The 19,705-nt window shown below is 43.7% G+C and overlaps 1 protein-coding gene across 1 annotated transcript in view; it reads right to left on the reverse strand.

Moving 5' to 3' along the window:
- The window catches only part of TFIP11 (tuftelin interacting protein 11), a 725,612-nt gene that overhangs the window by 296,030 nt on the left and 409,877 nt on the right, over positions 1-19,705 (reverse strand). The window contains exon 10 of the mRNA XM_044068282.1: positions 5,436-5,679. Coding sequence (XP_043924217.1) covers positions 5,436-5,679 — 244 coding nt within the window. The remainder of the gene's footprint in view (positions 1-5,435; positions 5,680-19,705) is intronic.

The raw sequence follows: 19,705 nt of genomic DNA on the forward strand, positions 1-19,705 counted from the left end.
AGAATGTATCTCTGTCACCCTGATTTTGCAGACCCCCTCTGCCATGAGGGTGGTGTCCGCTATTGTTATTGTTTCCCCCTCTGCCCCTGGGGGAAAAATCAGCACGTGTGTCAGGCAAGGGTCCCTGGGATTTTCAAAACCACATCTTTCCACCCTTCTGACCCTTTGGGTATGGTCTGGTAGGAGTGGAAAAATGGACTCCCACATCAGAGAGTGTCTTGCCTTCCTGCTGGCACCTGGTAAGCGTGTCTTTCACCTGAGGCACAAAGAGAGAGGAGCCATCAAAGGGGATACTGGTGAAGGACGCTCTGAAAGGTTCCACAAACTGACACAGCCAAGAATGTCTCCTAAGAGCCATCCTGTTCCTGCAGCTCTGCTCACTCCATCGGCTGTGTATAAAATAAGCCTCATGGAGGAGTTGACTACTGAATTTAAAGTCGCCAGCTGGGTAGCTACCTTGGCTGAAGCTCCTTCAGCTGTGGGATCTTGTAGGGCATCTCCAAGCTCTTTTAGGAGATCTCTGGAAAGTCTAGTAAAATGGGAAAGATTGTTGAGAGACCTAAGGGAGAAGGTCGCTGATGAAAACATTTGCTTCCCATATCTGTCCATCATACGAGAGTATTTATTCGGTGGATGGACAGATGAGGAGGTTTCAGCTAACTCTCTTTTTGTGGCTTCTGCTACCACCATGGCATCAACTGGGACACCTTTAGTCAGGAATTGTTTATCTTGGGGAGCTATGATAAATTTATTAGGTCTCTTCGGGACAGGTTCCATGGAATCTGACCAAGCCTTTCGAGACCCTACAGACATGAGTGGATCAAGAGGCGGAGACACCCAGGAGGTGTAAGGTCAGGAACCAAATGTGCCAGGTATACAGACTCATTCTTGGAGGGGGCTAGGGAAGCCCAGCTACACCTCTGCCTAAGAATCTCGAGGATGTCGGAAAAGAAACATCTTCAAAGGGGGACCTTGGGGACCCCTCCGATTCATCCAGGTCTGTATCTGAGGTGACAGACTCAGGGGAGTCTTGGTGCTTCCTCTTGCACTTTTTCTTCCGGGAAGCCTGCTCAGAATGCTCTGGGGAGGTTTCTGAAGAAGAGGGTTCACACAAGGGGTTGTCTTGGGGCATAGGTTCCCTACGCTTTGAGGCTGGAGGAGGAGCAGAGATTGGCTCAAACACCGAAGAGGACGGAGCCAATGGGATCGATAGTGCGGCCGTCTGTGGAGACAGCAATCTCCGCATGATTTCGAAAGCGTCACGGTCTCGACACAAAGAGGGTTCTGGCTCTGAAGAGAGAGGAATCCCACTCTGCGCTGAGGGCGACGGCTCCAAGGCTAATGTGGGAGCAGAGTTCAACTGAGCCGACTCTCTGAGAGGGAGAGGGGGTCAGACAAGAGTCTGATGCCACTTCACCCTTCGGAGCCAACGAGAGAGCTTCAGCGCCCAGAACCGAGGTAATCGCAGCCAACACAGGAGCTAAAGAGATTGGTGCTGAAGGACCCACTATCGGAATGTCCATGGACTCTGGCTCCGAACTAAGCATAGTCGGAGGAGGAATCGAAGCGGATGGAGCCGAGGCCTGTTGAGACAGGCTCAAAAGCAATTTTGCAAGGGCCTGTGACTTCAGCAACCTACTGACCACTCTCTCCACGTCCTGATCCGATAACTTCGAGGATAAAGAGGAGTGGGAAGATGAGCGATGACTGGCTTTGCTCTGAAGTAAGGGTGATTGTGGCACTGAGGGAATCGGCTCCAATAAAGGAGACATAGCTCATTTGTGGCACCGAGACGGCTCTGAGGTAACAGTTGGAGCCGAAGAAGGAGTAGTCTTGTCTGTGCTAGAGGGCACCAACACACTTGGTCTGTCAAGTTCACAGGTCGGTTCCGAACACAGAGCCGACAGCTTGACTGACTTCAAAGATTTCACTGGCTGAAATGCTTTAGCCAGAGAATCCTGTTTCAACAATCCACGGAAAAGGATTAGCTTGTTTTTCCGCTCCTGCAGGACCCTTGGACTAAAGGCATGACAAACAGAGCAAGAGTCCTGCAGCTGCAGAGCCCCCAAGCAATACACACAACTAGTGTGCCCATCTGCCAGAGACATCTTCTGACAGCATGAGCCGCACTTTTTAAACCCTGAGGTTTTAACTTCCTTGGACATTCAAAGAAAAAAAGAAGGAAGTACCACACAAAAAGACACACTACAATAATAAAAATTATATTGATAAAAAACCTTAAAGGAGAGCCTCTAACTTAAAAAGCTGTCCTTAAGGGGAGGGGGGGACTATCCACTTAAACGAGTTCAGGGAAAAACAGAAGGCCTAGTGACTACGGGGCGATGGCCAATACAGCACAAAAAACACAGCAAAGGACAAGATAAGGGATTTACAACTAAATAAACTTACAAACTACGATAAACAGTGAAAAACATACTAACTTCTCAAGAAATTATTTAACTTTAAACAGAGAAAAAAGTTATACTAAGCCTGAGCCAGTATTGATGCAACCTCGCAGCTGAAGTGGCAAACGAGATCTGGGTAGCTGACGCTGGGCATTCTGGGATAAGGGGTAGCCTCGAGCCAGTGAAGAACTCTCGAGATACAGAAAGTGGACGAGTCGGAGCCAAGGATCAGCTCCGGACCCATCCAGCAAGAATGAAGGTGATATTGGACAACTTAACATCAAGAGTTTGCAAGGCTATAATAAATGGGACAAAATATAAACTATTTGAAGAAGCTAAATCCCAAAAGATCAAATGTGACTCAAGTCTGAACCCATAACCCTGACTCTGACAGGGCTGCAGAATGAGTAAAGACTTAGTTGGTGAAGCCTTCCAGATTCAAGAAGTCTGCATACTTATGATGCCTGGGCTGAAGGAAAAAAGGACAGTCTAGAATCTTGCAGATATTGGAAAATTTTCAACTCCCATGACCAAGGACTGGAGATAGTCAACATCTTTATGACAGTGCTACTGATCTGGAATTCCCTGTCTAAAAATCCAAAGACTTATTTTGTCAACACCCTTAACTCCTTCACACTAGCAGCATTTTGGCCAATCTTGTGTGAAAAAAATCACTGCTGGCTGTAAACTCAGAAGCATCAAGAATTGTTTCTGAAAAGCAGCTTACCCGTGTATGTGTATGCATACATATGTACGTATACTCTTACATGTATATTTGCTTGAATGTATATATGTAAAACTTAAACATTTATATACTCTTATTCAACTGTGAAATATCTTGCAATGCTCTACCAGGTTCTTATCTACTCTCATTGTATATTCTGTACACTTGTATTTTCAACCAAAACAGGGAGTATCCTTTTATTGTATACTAAAAGATGCAAAGTCTACAATTTGTATGCTACTACTCTGCAATGTCTCTTTTGTAAATTTTTCTTCTCTCTGTAAACTTATGGAGTTTTTCTCCCCAGGACTCCGCTGAAAATGGACACTTGTTGTCCAGTCGGACTATCCCTGGCAAACAAATGCTAAATAAAATAATTTAACTGCAAGGCAGAGAATCTCTTCAGTTCTGCATATAAATGCATTCTAATACATCAAAACTGTCTAACAGCACTACTGAATGATACCCATTCTGTAGATATCAACTAACAATGTTGACAGTAGTATGTCACTCAGCACAACTCAGTGACAGAGGTGCACTGCACTCAGAATTCCTTCAGAACAAACTCTTCCACTGGGTGGTTGGAGTCTAAATTACTGCCATGACATATGTACATACACACATACATATATCATTTATTTTACTGTTTATATCTCTGCATTACAATAACTTTCACCTATCTAGCTGCAGGCTACTCTGTACCACCTATCATCTGTATGCTCCTAATTTTTTCATAAAAGGCAAATAAGACAGAGAGACAAACTGCCAAACAAAAATGACAACATAATTTGTTTTCTTTAAAACTACCCCTAGAAACTGGGCAATGTGGTTGGAAAGGGGGCACAATTCCACCAATCAGCAAAAGACCCTTTCATTGGAGGAAGTCTTCAACCTGATCATCTCATAAAATATGTTAAAAAAGCCAAGTATGATGAAACTCCATGCACTATAATCTGTCTGATCACAACCCTTATTATGGGTTCTTAACATGGATGCCAAGACTCACTTCTCAAGCTTTGTTCTGTAGGTGAATTTGTTGACAACCTTGCTTTAAACACATAACGAGCTAGTTATGATCACGGATCCAATCATAACCTTCTAGTTTTCTAAACACAGTTAGAAGAAGGGAAAACTATTTTTTAAATGGATGTCATCACCATTTTCTTGCATCCTGGAAAAAAGGGATACTGTTTACCTTTCCTACTCTTGAATTTATTTTATCTGTATTTGCAAACCAGGGTAGTACTCTGACCCACAGGAACCTTTTTAACACAAACACAAACATCCCAGGAGTACTATCTGGTTAAGGGAATGACATATAATCAAGCATTTTCAACAAAGTCAGCTTTTGACAATCCTCCCAAACATCTACTTTAAATAACTTTCAATAACCACTTTGGAATACAGAGAGGTGTCAGACAGCCATAAGCCTGCACCCAAGAGCCAGTGAAACACACTAGCCTCCTGCAAGAAATGCCAAGCAACCCTGACTGTGAGACAGATCTAAGTACAGTTGCCAACTTAATATGCATGTAACAACACGAAAAAAAGAGTCATGGACATACGTGCGACATGCCAGGGAACATAACTGCAAGTCTTTTAAACCAAGGGGGCCATAGAAGCAAAACTGCAAACGTGAGCAGGGAATGTGCAACACAACTTGGTCCTTCTTATTTTCTACATAATACAGGATATGACCTAACTGGGCTACTGCCTGGAGGAGGTCCTTTATTTCAGCTCCTCTCCTGACACCATGACTGCAAACAAGTAATGCTACATAAGGAGTGCTCATCTACTGCACCGTATTAGCAACTGCCCTCTGAGGATGGCTTCCCTATGTCCAGGGAAGCTACAGTTTTTGTGTTCTTCTCAGCTACCTTCACTTTCCCAACAGCAGTGCTGCTTACAGTCACAGGTGTTGGGGAACAGCATGCACAAAGTGACCTAGCTTTTGTCAGCCATTTGGTACAAGATATCCTATAAGGGCTCAACCACTTTATCTAATTCAGGTTGTAGGACGTTGAAGCATATCCCTACAAGGTAATGGGTGTAAAGAAAGAAACAGTCTTGGATGGGATGCCAATCAATCCCAGGGAATGGCCACACACGCGCACACACACACACACACACACACACACACACACACACACACACACACATATATATATATATATATATATATATATATACACATTTATAGATACCTGTATTTAAAGTAAGCACTGCAAAACAGCAATAATAACCATAGTGCCATCTACCTTTGAATATGCAGTGTTCAAAAATTAAAAAAATATTATGGGCTTCACCTAATTTAGGAACAATGTTTTTAACCATGAAAGCCTCCCATGACCCTGGGGTAAATACTGCTTTCCACGGTTGAAGAATTAGCTTTGCCGATGAATCACTGGGATGCCACTTCTGCAGTGCATTGGACAACTTATTTCGTATGGGAGAGTACAACGGCTCCAGTCGTGACTGCATCAAAGGAAGCCATGGATGGATCCAAGAGTGAATTGGGACTGTGTCAGTCAGTGGATTCCAGCTTTCCACCTAAAAAATACAATAAAGAAACAAAGAAGTTAAAACTTTATATTTATCTGAAGATCATGCTTAATTTTTTAAGCACAGGAACTTGGATCATGTCAGTTATACCCATTGTCAAGACAGATGCATTTCTTTAGTATATAAAAAGAAACATCACAGTGTATAAAAATTCTCCAAGACAACATTTTGAGCAGATCTCAGCTAAAACATTAGAAGCAGAGTACTAAGAAGTAAAATTGTCATGTATCAATATTTCTGATGAAATTATTATTATAAAACCAAGGTGGTTAAATCCTTTCTCGCTACACGTACTGCACAAAATACAACAGAGGAAATGTTCAGCAAAGGGTAACGGTTCCTCTAATTAAAAAATAAATAAATAAAAACAATAAAGAAAAAGACCTACGCTTAAATTTGCAAGACAGCTCCTGTGGCAAATGCCTCATTGTTAACTAGGGAGATGGTAGCAGTAAATGTATTTGCAACCAGGATAGACTCAGAGAGTTTAATATAATACAAAGTATTCACTAAGTCATCAGGTCTTACAGGAGCTTTCAACAACAGATAGCACAAATAGTGGACTTTTTAGCTGCTGTTAGCTGAAGCCATCCAGGATACTTATCACCTATAACACTGAGGTGATGGAGACCTCATCATACGTGACAGCAACTGTATCAAATGTCCCAGAACGAAGTTTCTAGCTGAAAACAGCAACTAATAAATGAAACCCTCAGCAAGGAAGCACTGTTGTAAAATGGTCAGTGTTGCTGTGACATAGCACCTGGACCCCTTAGTTCAATTCTTGATTAATGTGTCTTCTTTGTGGAATTTCTATGTTAAACCAATCTTCTTGATGGCCTCAAGTGGTCTCTTGTTTCTTCCTACAATCCAAATAAATCTATACATAGTCACTGAAGACATTACACTGTAACTAGCTAGGGTCTACAAATGTGTGTGTGTGTGTGTGTGTGTGTGTGTGCGTGTGCGTGCACATGTGTACCCTATAATGGAACAGAACCACCATCCGAGGCACGTTATCACCTTGAACCCACAGACTGCCAGAATAAGCTCCTGCTCTTCTGACCCTAAAAAGTATGGGAAATGGATGGTGGGATGGAACCCTCAGGCAGACGGTGCTTCTTTAGTCTGACAGTCATCTTTCCTGAGCATACAAGAAAACAACTGAAATATTTCAGAGAACGAAGCTCTAATGTTAAAAAAGTTAAAAAAAAACAAAACAAACAGCTTAGGATTAGCAGGGATTTAAATTATGTCAAAGAACTGCATTATAAATTATTATTATAAATGATTCACTCACGTAACACTGAGAGCACTGCTCAGCTTAGTTCTATGTTTTTACACTCACACACAGATATATATATATATATATATATATATATGGTTCCCCTTCAAAACATCTAAAACCCATAACATCTAAAATCATAACATCGAAATAATAACATCTAAAACCAGTAACATTGAATTTCTTAACATCTAAAATGTGCATCACAACATCGAAAACTACAAATCACATGAAAATAACTTCCCCTCCACATACGACGACATCAAACTAACACTCACTTTTTCCTACGTTTCTGCAGGGGGGCAAGCCACCCTGCACCCCCCTCACCCTCCGTAAATTAAATATATCAACTTCAAGATCGCACTACAGTGGGAAAAAGTTAATTTCCTAACCCCACTGTATCACAATCACCAAAAAGAATGTACACAATGTCTATATCACGTACCTGTATGGCCTAAAAAATACATACAGAGTGGCAAAATAAACATTACAAAAATAGTATATTCCTACACTATATAAATAATAACTACAGAAATAAAAAAGTACAGTTTTGTACCTACCATAAATGTAGATGTTCGAGTGCTAATACAGCTGCAGTCATAACAGATGGGTTCTCCTGCCGTCAGGCAGGTCCTCGGTCGACCGAATTCCAAAGTCTAGGTCCGGCGTCGGTTGTCGTCGCTTTCTTTCCTGACGTCAGTGCGACAGGGATATATAAGACACAGCCAACGCCATTTTCTTCAGTCTTTCTTGCCCCAGATGTCAGGTGCCCCCAGAAGGAAGGCAAAATATATAAAAGTATATATATATATATATATATATATATATATATATATATATATATAATATATAATCATGCATTGCAATATAATCAAAAACCAGTAGTTGCAAGCAAATACACCATAGAAGGATAACCCAATCAAGTTGTGAGATGAGGAGTTAGCCACTAGGTCTGTACCCAGAGGGGAAGGAGGGAGGGAAACCTGGACTGCAGCTGTATTAGCACTCGAACATCTGCATTTATGGTAGGTACAAAACTGTACTATGTTCATCGTGCATACAGCTGCAGTCATAACAGATGGGTAGAATCCCAAAGCTACGCACAGGGTGGTAGGCACTAGGTGGAACTGGGAGGAGCCAGAATGCCCTGCAACACAGCAGTGGCAAAGCCTGCTCTAGTTTTGGAGTATAAAGGAAGGTGGTAGTGTTTAGTGAAGGTATGCACAGAACTCCAAGTGGCTGCCTCCAAAATATCTTTGGTAGGGACTCCTCTGAGGAAGGCTGCAGAGGTAGCTGTGGCCCTTGTGGAGTGGGGTCTGATGCCTGCAGATACAGATTTACCATGAAAGGAGTAACAAAACCATATGCAGTGGCCTATCCATTTTGAAATAGTCTGTTTGGAAATTGGCTTCCCTTGAGCTCCTACAGCATAGGACACAAAGAGTTCCTGAAAGGCTTTGTTCTGTCCAAATAGTAACGTAGCTGTCTATGGATGTCTAAGGAATGTAGCAGCCTTTCCCCTTTGTTTTGAGGATTGGGGTAAAAGGTAGGTAAGTGTATGGCCTGATTTAAAGCTACCCTGGATACTACCTTAGGCATAAATGACGGGTTGGTTCGTAGGGAAACCCTGTGCTGATGGAAGATGAGAAAGGGCTGCACAGCCATGAGGGTTTGTAGTTCCGAAACCTTACGAGCTGAGGAAATGGCCAGAAGGAAAGCTGTTTTCCAGGACAAACATTGCAAATCTGTTGAGGCAGCTGGTTCAAAGGGAGGCAATGTTAATTTTTCTAGAATGTAATTAATATCCCAGGCTGGTATTGGTTGTTTCCTTGGAGGTCTTATATTGTTAGCCCCTCTGAGGAACTGTCTTAAGAGTGGGTGGGAGAATAATGGTGGATCAGTGTTGTATTCAGCAGAAATGGCTGAGGCATGGATTTTGATGGAGGAAAATGAAAGTCCACTGTTCAACAGCTCAGCTAGATACTGTAATATCTGAGGTAAATTCAGTTTTCTAGGATCCTGGCCTTTTTTCTCATTCCATGTGCAAAACCGTTTCCATTTTGCGGAGTAAGCCTTTCTAGTATATGGCCTTCTGGCCTCCAAAATGACATCATGCACCTCTTGGAGAGTAGGGTCTGTTGTGGTGTTAAGGAATTTTCCATGCAGCCAGATTGAGTGTTTTCAACTGACTGTGAAGAGTTTTGTAGCTGTGCTAAGTCAGTAGAAGAGGCATTAGAGTTAGAGTCCTCAGGAGTGGGTACCAGTGTTGTCTTGGCCAGTCTGGAGCGATCAGTATCATCTTCGGTCTGTCTGCTCTTGCTTTCAAGAGCACCTTGGGCAGAAGAGGCAAAGGTGGGAAGGCGTAAACTGTCCGTGCTGCCCAACTGAAAGAAAGGCCCACTCGCCAGGCCTTTGAATGGAATGTCCTTGAGCAGAATTTTGTCAATTGATGATTCCTGTGGGAGGCAAAGAGATCTATGTCTGGCCTTCCCCACGCTTGGATTATCTTTGTAAACACTTGAGGATGCAACTTCCATTCGTGCGGGTCTGTCATATTTCTGCTTAGATTGTCTGCCAGTGTGTTTTCCAAACCTGGCAGGTACTGTGCTTGAAGTTCGATTTGCCATTCCAGAGCCAAGTTCCAAAGTGACATGGCCAGCCTGCACAGGGGGTATGAATGTGTTCCTCCTTGTTTGTTTATGTGCCACATTACTGTGGTGTTGTCTGTTCTTATCAATAATTGCCCTGGATGCAGGAGGTCCTTGAAAGCTGTAATTGCATTTATCACTGCTAGCATTTCCTTTTGATTGATGTGAAGGTGCTTTTCCTTTTGGGACCATTTGCCCTGAATGCACCTGTCTGTCATGTGTGCCCCCCAGGCGTAGTCTGAAGCGTCTGTTGTGATGACTTGATTTGCTTGAGGCTTGCAGAATGGTAGACCTGTGCTTGTTTGGCATGCTTGGGCCCACCATAGAAATTCCTTTTGCAAACATGGGATTAGTGATATTATTGTTTCCAAACTGTGGCTGTGTTGAGACCATAGGTTTTTTAGGTACCATTGAAGTTTCCTCATATGCAATTTTGCACATGGGATTAGAAGAATGCAAGATGCCATGAAGCCCAGAGCCTGCAGGATTTTCCTTGCAGTTAGCCTGGTACAATTTGCTAGTATTTTGAAGTACTGAGTTAGTTGCCCCTGTTTTTCTGGCGTAAGATAGGCCATCTGGGTGTTCGTGTCCAAGTTGGCACCCAGGAAAATTATTTTCTGAGATGGTGTTAACCTGGATTTCTCTTTGTTGACTGTGTATCCCAGAGAATTCAATAACCGTGTTACATAAGCCAGATGTTCCAGAAGTATGTGTTTGCTGTTCGCTTGGATCAGGCAATCGTCCAAATAAGGGTAAATTTGTATCCCTTGAAGTCTGCAGTAGGCAATTACTGATGCCAGGCATTTCGTGAATACGCTGGGTGCAGTAGATAAGCCAAAGGGCAATGCAGAGAATTGATAGTGGATTGAACCTGCAAGAAATCTGAGGTATCTTCTGCAGTTTTGTCTGATTGGGACATGCAGGTATGCCTCCTTGAGGTCCAATGTTACCAGCCAAGACTCCTTGCCCAGCATGGGAAGAAGCTGCTGTAAGGTGAGCATCTTGAATTTTGGTACGAGTAGAAATGTGTTTAGGATGGATAAGTCCAAAATGGGTCTCCAATCAGTTCCCTTCCTTGGTACCAGGAATAGTCTGGAATAAAAACCTTGACCTTGTTCGTAAGTAGGTACCTCTTAAATAGCTTTCATGTCCATGAGCTTTGAAATTTGTATTTGAGCCTCTGCCCTTTGATTGTGTGGCAGGTTCGGCATGCCTCTCATTTTTGGAAGTGTGTGAAAATGAAATCTGTAGCCTCAGTTTATAATGTCCAGGATCCATTTGTCTGTTGTGATAATATGCCAATTTTTTTGAAAATAATGTCAGTTTTCCTCCCAAGGGTGCTGCCAGCTGAGACTTGCTTGGCATGCAAAGGGGAAAGTCATTGGGTTTGTTTCCTGTATTGTTGTGCACCGTCTTCGCCACCTCTTGGTGCTGGAGTTTGCCACGGTCTGCCTCTATATGATCCTTGAGATTTGTCCTCTGCTCCCTGTGCGCCTGTATCTACCTCTTTGGGGCTTGTCCGTAGCTGGAAAGGACCAGTTTTTTTGATGGCCAATTTCTGCTAAAACGTGGTGGCTGTACCTGTAGAAAGGCTTTGACAGTTTGCATAGATTTAGCTTTTTCTTCCATTTTCCGTAGTATCTCCTCAGCATTAGTACCAAATAATACATCCTTTTGTAAAGGAGCATCTAGAAGTTTAGCTTTAACATGATCAGGCAAGGTTTGTTCCCTAAGCCAGGCATGTCTACGAATGACTGATCCTGTAACAGCAGCTCTACTTGAGGCCTCTAGAGCATCATAGCCACATTGCAATGTGTGTTTACCCACTTGTTCTGCACTATGCATCATATCCTGTAACTCCTTCAAATCTGGTTGTTCAGATTGTGACACTTTATTCCTTAATTGTGATAACAGAAACTGCTGATATTTAAGCATATGGAACTGACAATTTAAGGCCCTCATGGCTAGGGTGGCCGAGGTATATACCTTTTTCCCCACCTTTCTAAGGATCTAGACTCTCTTTCGGAAGGTAATGGGTTCTTAGCAGTAGAGGCCTTCATTCCCTTGGGGTCTTGAGAAATGGTTTCAGGGTCAGCATTATGGCTTTTGTAAAGAAATTGGTGTGAGTTAGGAACTCTGTAGTACCTATCAGGCTTGACTGGGGCAGGAGGCAGGGAATCCGGATTAAGGCAAGCCTCCGAGTAAACATCATCAAGTATGTCCAGGACAGGAGGGATCGCCAGAGGTCTGTGCTGAGGTAGCAAAAGAAATTCCCTAAGTCTTTTCTTGGAATCTGAAAAATCTTGGCCTTCCCAATGGAAGTGTTCCCTCAAGGTATGCAAGGTTTCCCGAAAGAAAATCCTCTGGGGAGATACAGAAGGAATGGACTGCTCTGCATCAGAATCTTCAAAGGGAGATTACGAGTGCTCCTCTTCATCAGAATGTTCTGAAATAATGGAGCCCTGGTCAGAAGAGGGAGAATCTTCCTCCACTCTGGGTCTCTTGTCCGGGGGGGGGGGGGGTTGGGAACCCCTGATAAGAGTAATTAAATCCTCAGCCATTTTGAGCATCTGCTTTTTAGGCATGGGGCCTGGAGATGGGCCCTATGCAACAGGCCTCTTGGGATGCATGGCTGATTTGGATTTAGTAAAGGCCTTAATGAAAAAGGAAGATGAGGGTCTGAAGACACCATGGGTGGAAGTGGACCTGTCCACATTAAGAGGCTCAACACTCACAGTGGCTTCGGTAGCTGTAGTCAGGGTATGGGCCGAGGTACCTGCGGTCTCGGTTACAGAAGACACCGCCAGAGAAGTGTCGTCGGTAGTCAGGGGCTGCGTAGGCGCCTTGCTGAGAACCGGACCACGTGTAGCCGGTTTTGGCATGGTGTCGGTGGAGGCCGCGGACCTCGCGTGTCGGTCTTTGTCCTTGCGTTTTTTGGACAAAACGGTAGTCGGAGTCTTCGACGACATTTTATAATCAAAAGCTTTACCAAAAAGTGCTGGGCAAACTCCGTAGCAGCTTAATAGTGCGTTTATTGAAAGTAGCACAAAGCGACAGCCGAGACGTCGTGGTCTGGGCCTAAACAAGGTATACAGAGGGAATGGAAATCCTTATGCGGTATTTGCTTCCCACAAGAAATACAATTGTTAACTTTGTCTGACATCGGTCTGAGGCAAGAAAAGTTTCAACGGGTACTTAGCTTTAAAGAAGACTTCAGTTTCCAAATTTTCGTAATTTCAGGAGCTGGCCGACCGGCACTTGCGAACTGCTTCTGCTTCGGGCACCGCGCAGCAAAAAAGACTAAAGAAAATGGCGTCGGCTGTGTCTTATATACCCCTGTCGCACTGACGTCAAGAAAGAAAGCGACGACAACCGACGCCGGACCTAGACTTTGGAATTCGGCCGACCGAGGACCCGCCTGACGGCAGGAGAACTCATCTGTTATGACTGCAGCTGTATGCACGATGAACATCTGCAACATCTCATAGTGATACCACAAGATTAACAGATTAAACTATAACATTTACACATTTGATGATACACTATTACATATTATACATTTTAGATGTTATGAAATTCAATGTTATGGATTTTAGATGTTATGGCCTCAATGTTTTGATTTTACATGTTATTTATATTTATATATATATATATATATATATATATATATATATATATATATATATATATATATATATATATATATATACATATACATACATACATACACACACACACACACACACACAACCTTCAAAATGTTGAGTGACACATCGTCAAATCCACATACGTGAAGACCGACCTTTCAAATGCTGAAAAAGTATAACACCGATATTCCGAACCATGCAATCTCACCCCCTTCTTGACCCATGCTAGCAATTGTTTTTAGGTGTGGCGCTGTCGAAAATGTTGAAGTTCGAATTTATTTCTGCATTCGGACCATTCTATATGACGGATTTCACGTGACAGCTTTGATGATGTGAAGAAATGGTGAAGCGGAATAGACATTATGAAGGTAAACCATATACACAACACATACATGTACATTTTATTTATATATATATATTTATGTAAAATGTTGCTAGATTGAAATTACACTCTCTCGAACTAGCAACATCGAGACCCATTAAAGCGAAAGTGCACTAGATCGAAAGTGCACTTTCGCAAAACCAGTTCTCCTAACCTGCAAAAAACAAAAAAAAAACTGCTCTAAACAGTATTTTGCAACGGGGCAAGCCCCCCCCCCACAACCCCCAACTTAAATATACTAACTCAGAGATCACACTAGAGTGGGGAAAAGGATACATTTCCTTATCCTCACTGTAACTGCGCTTCGGAGAAAGTACAGTTTTGTACCTAGTATAAATGTAGATGTTCGAGTGTACACCCTGCTGCAGTCATCACACTTGGGATTATCTTGTCGTCAGGCGGTCCCGCAGTCAGCCTGAATTCCAAAGTCTTGGTGCGGCATCGGTTGCGATCGCTTCTTCCCTGACGTCAGTGCGCCAGGGGTATATATAATGCATCCAACGCCATTTTCTTCAGTTTTTCTTGCCCCAGATGTCAGGTGCCCCCAAAAAGGTGGTCAGTAATTAGTACCAATTTAATAAATTTAGCACAAACACAACATCTCTCCAGCTATAAGCAAATACATCAGGAAGGTATTGTAAAAATTTAGCCAGTTAGAGGGAGGGAGGGTATCCTGGACTGCAGCAGGGTGTACACTCAAACATCTACATTTTTGGTAGGTACAAAACTGTACTATGTTCATCGTGTTACCCTGCTGCAGTTATCACACTTGGGTAGAATCCCAAAGCTAAGGATGGGAGGAGGAGTCAAAGAGGGTTAGAGGAGGCTAGAAGGCCCTGCAGAACTGCAGTGGCAAAGGCAGCTCTAGTCTTACAGTAAAGTGGTAAGTGGTAGTGTTTGGTGAAGTTGTGTACTGAACTCCAAGTTGCAGCTTCCAAAATCTCCTTGGTTGGGACCCCCCTGAGGAAGGCTGTAGATGTAGCTGTTGCCCTGGTAGAGTGGGGCCTTATGGTAGCAGGAACTGGTTTTCCATGATGGGTATAGCAAAAACGAATGCAATGTCCTATCCATTTGGAAATGGTTTGTTTTGATATAGCCTTCCCGTGCGAAGCTGTAGCATAGGATACAAAGAGCTGGTCAGATTTTCTGAAAACGTTAGTTTTATCCAAGTAGTAACGAAGTTGCCTGTGAATGTCCAAGGAATGCAGGAGTCTTTCTCCTTTGTTCTGTGGATTTGGAAAGAAGGTAGGTAAGTGGATGGTTTGATTTAAAGCCACACTAGATACCACCTTAGGCATGAAGGAAGGATTAGTTCATAGAGAAACTCTGTCTTGATGGAAAATGAGGAAAGGTCCACTAACATTAGTGCCTGCAGCTCTGAGACTCTTCTGGCTGAAGTTATTGCTAGCAGCAGGGCAGTCTTCCATGATATAAACTTTAGATCAGCAGAGAAAGCTGGTTCAAAGGGAGGTAGCGTAAGTTTTTCCAGAACAAAATTGAGGTCCCATGTTGGTGTAGGTGCTCTCCGGGGGGGCCTAATGTTTTTTGCCCCTCTGAGGAACTGCCTTAGAAGTTGATGTGAAAATAAGGGTGGATCCGTGTTGTAGTGGGCTGAAATAGCTGATGCGTGGATTTTAATGGAAGAAAAAGAAAGTCCTTTCTGCAACATCTCAGTTAAATACTGTAGAATCTGAGACATGTGAGGCTGAAGGGTATTTTGGCCTTTAGCTTGGTTCCAGGCGCAAAACCTTTTCCATTTGTCCGAGTAGGCCTTCCTGGTGCTGGGCCTCCTAGCTTCCAGAATAACATCCATAACTGCTTGAGGAAGGGGAGCTGGCTGGATGCTTAGGTGATTTGCCATGCAGCCAAATTTAAGGTTTTGAGCTGGCTGTGTAGAATCTGATTGTTTTGTTGTGTGAGCAAATGGGCAATTTGTGGTAAAATCCAAGGTGGGCCCTGGGCCATATTCCTTAATAGTGGGTACCAGTGCTAGCATGGCCAGTCTGGGGCTATGAGTATCAGTCATGATCTCTCCTTCCTGACTTTCAGAAGCACCTTTGTGAGAAGAGGCAATGGAGGGAAGGCATATACTGTCAGGTTTTCCAACTGAATGAGAGTGCGTCCACTTTCCAAGCTTGTTGGTGAAGTGTCCTTGTACAAAATTTTGTTAGCGGATAGTTTTGGGGGCTGGCAAACAGGTCTAAGTCTGGGAGGCCCCATTTTTGAGTTATCATTGCAAATACTTGTGGATCCAGTTTCCACTCGTGGGGATCCATGATGTTTCTGCTGAGGTCGTCTGCCAATGTGTTCTTTTTTCCTGGCAGGAATTGAGCTTGTAACTGAACTTGGTAAGCCAGTGCTGTGTTCCACAAGGTCACTGCTTGCCTACATAGAGGGTAGGAGTGTGTACCCCTTTGTTTATGTACCACATTACTATGGTGTTGTCCCGTCCTTATTGTAAGTTGTCCTGGATGTAATAGGTTCTTGAAGGCTGTCAGAGCATTCTGTACAGCTAGCATCTCTTTTGATTGATGTGCAGATTCCTTTGATCTGCAGTTCATATGCCTTGAACGCACTGTCCTGCCATGTGTGCCGCCCAGGCGTAGTGCGATGCATCTGTTGTCATAGTTTGCCTGGCTGGGGGCAAGGTGAAAGGCTGACCCTTGTTGAGGTGACATGCCTGTGACCACCACAGAAACTCTTGTTGAAGGCAGGGAATGAGAGATACATTGTGTCCAAGCTGTGGCTGTGTTGAGACCATATGCTTTTTAGGTACCACTGTAATTTCCTCATATGCAGCTTTGCAAATGGTATAAAGCCCAAGGCCTGCAGAATTTTTCTTGCAGGGAGTTGGGTCTTTGTTGCCATTGTTTTGAAATATTGAGTCAGTTGTAGTTGTTTGTCTGGCATCAGATAAGCCTTCTGGGCCGTTGTATTCAAGCTGGCACCCAGGAATGTCATATTTTGTGAGGGTACTAGTTTTGATTTCTTTTCGTTTACTGTGTACCCCAGGCAACTTAGAAGATGTTTTACAAAAGCCAGATGTTGTAAGAGGATGTCCTTGCTTTCTGCTTGGATGAGGCAGTCGTCCAAGTATGGGTATATTTGAATTCCTCTTTGTCTGCAGTATGCAATTACTGGTGCCAGGGATTTTGTGAAGACCCTGGGCGCAGTGGATAAGCCAAAGGGCTGTGCAGAGAATTGGTAATGGGTTGAACCTGCAATGAAACGGAGGTATCTTCTGCAACTTTGTCTGATAGGGACATGCAGGTATGCCTCCTTGAGGTCCAACGTTACTAGCCATGCTTTCTTGCCCAACATGGGAAGAAGCTGCTGTAGTGTTAGCATCTTGAATTTGGGTATTTGTAAGAAGGTGTTTAGAATTGAAAGGTCCAGAATTGGTTTCCAGGCATTGTCCTTTCTGGGGACTAGAAAGAGTCTTGAGTAAAATCCTTGGCCTTGCTCCCATGTAGATACCAGCTGAATGGCTCTCATGTCCATGAGAGCTGTAATTTGTTTTTGTGCCTCTGCCCACTGATTTTGTGGCAGGTTTGGCATTCCTCTTTTCGTTGGCAAGGTGTGGAAATGGAATCTGTATCCTCGTGAAATTATGTCTAGGACCCATTTGTCCTTTGTGACGATGTGCCAGTTGTCTGAAAAAAAAATGCTAGTTTTCCTCCCAAGGGAGCTGCCAAGAGAGTGTCGCTTGGCCATATGAGGTGCAAGTCATTGAGTTTGCCTTCTAGTAGTTTGGGGCCTGTCTTCTCCTCCCTTCTGTGTTGCAGTGCCCCATTGTCGAGGTTTGTATTGGGCTTGTGGTTGCCCTCTGCCTCTTGGGCGTCTGTATTTACCCCTCTGTGGTCTGTCAGTAGCTGGTAAGGACCAATTTTTTGTTGGCCAACTTCTGCTGAAGCGAGGGGGCTGTACCTGTAGAACATATTTGACTGTCTGCACAGATTTTGCCTTATCCTCCATTTTCGTTAAGACTTCTTCTGCTTTAACTCCAAATAGGACACCCTGTTGTAAGGGAGCATCTAGAAGCTTTGCTTTAACATGATCAGGCAGAGTTTGTTCCTTTAACCAAGCATGCCTACGTATAACAGACCCAGTGACAGCTGCTCTGCAGGAAGCCTCTAAAGAATCAAACCCACATTGTAAAGTATGTTTGCCCACCTGTTCAGTTGCATATAACAGAGCCTGCATTTCTTTCAATTCAGACTGTTGAGGGAGTGTGCTCATTTTTTGTCTTAACTGAGACATTAAAAACTGCTGATATTTTAGCATGTGAAACTGACAATTTAGTGCTCTCATAGCTAGAGTGGCTGAGGTGTAAACCTTTTTCCCCCACCTGTCTAGTGCTCTGGAGTCCCTTTCAGAGGGTACAGGATTTTTTGCCACAGAAGCCTTAGCCCCTTTGGGACCCTGGGAGATAGTCTCTGGATCAGCAACAGGGCTTTTATAAAGGAATTTGTGGGAGTCAGGCACTCTATAATATCTGTCTGGTTTGGCTGGAGCAGGAGGCAGAGAATCTGGATTCAAACTCGATTCTAAGTAAACATCATCCACAATGTCTAAAACTGGGGGGATGGCAACTCTCTGAGCCTTTTCTTTGAGTCAGAGTAGTCCTGACCTTCCCAGTGAAAATGTTCCCTCATAGTGTGTAAAGTTTCCCCAAAGGAGTAGTCTTCAGGGGGAGAAGCTGAGGGAATGGAATCCTCAGCATCAGAATCTTCATAAGGGGGAAAAGAGTAATCTTGGTCCTTAGAGGAGCCTGAGGAAATAGACACTTGATCAGAGGAGGCATAATCTTCCTCTTGTCTAGGCCTTTTGGCGGGGGGGGGGGGGGGGGGGACGACCCCTGATTAAAGAGATCAAATCTTCCACCATTTTAAGCATCTGTTTCTTAGGCATGGGGCCTTGAACTGGAGACTGAAGAGCAGTCTTTTTTGGTTTAATATGAGTCTTAAGCTTAGGATACGTTTTTATGGTGAGCGTCGTCGGTCTGAAGACGCCTTCAAAAACCGAAGGTGTTTCTGCAGCACCGACATCTCTTTCTGCAGTGTCATCAGTAGGGGCTAAACAAAATGGCTGCGTCTGCCTAGCACTCTCTGCCAAAGGCTCCAAAACGGTCTCGGGTTCCAAATCTGCGGCAGCCAGGGGCTGCGTAGGAGCCCCACAGAAAACCGGTGAACCGGAGACCGGCCCAGCCAAAGCCTCGGAGTCTGGCTTGGGTCTAGGCTGCCTGTCCTTATCCTTGCGTTTTTTGTGCACGCCGGTAGTCGGTTGCTCCGACGGCATTGTGTAGTTAAATTTTCTACCGAAGTAGTGTAGTGCGAAATCAAAGCGTCTTTTTATAGTACGCTTATTGAACCTAGCACAAAAGCGACAACCAGTGACGTTGTGGTCTGGGCCTAGGCAAGGTATACAGTAATAATGAAAATCCTTATGAGGTATTTGCTTCCCACAAGAAATACAATTGTTAACTTTTTCTGACATCGGTCTGAGGCAAGAAAGTTTCCCCAACAGGGTACTTAGCTTTATTGAAGACTTTGGATCTGAAATTCGACTTCGAAAATCTCAGGAGTCGGCCGACCGGCACTTGCGAACTGTTTCTGCTTCGGGCACCACGCGGCAAGAAAGACTAAAGAAAATGGCGTCGGATGCATTATATATACCCCTGGCACACTGACTTCAGGGAAGAAGCAACAGCAACCGACGCCGGACCAAGACTTTGGAATTCAGGCCGACTGCGGGACCGCCTGACAACAAGATAACCCCAAGTGTGATGACTGCAGCAGGGTAACACGATGAACATCAGGCTTTTTTTTGCGAAAGTGCACTTTCGATTTAGTGCACTTTTGCTAAAATGGGTTCGATCTGCTTCTTGAAAAATTGAGTTTTCAACAATCAGAAGTAGACCCGTGTGTGTGTGCGCGCGCACGCGTGTCTCTCTCTCTCTATATATAGATATATATATATATATATATATATATATATATATATATATATATATATATGCATATACACACACACATACATACATGTATACACA

The sequence above is a fragment of the Protopterus annectens genome, chromosome 4.part0 (genome assembly GCF_019279795.1).
Source record: "Protopterus annectens isolate FY-2018-M chromosome 4.part0, PAN1.0, whole genome shotgun sequence".
Classification (NCBI taxonomy): Eukaryota; Metazoa; Chordata; order Ceratodontiformes; family Protopteridae; genus Protopterus; species Protopterus annectens.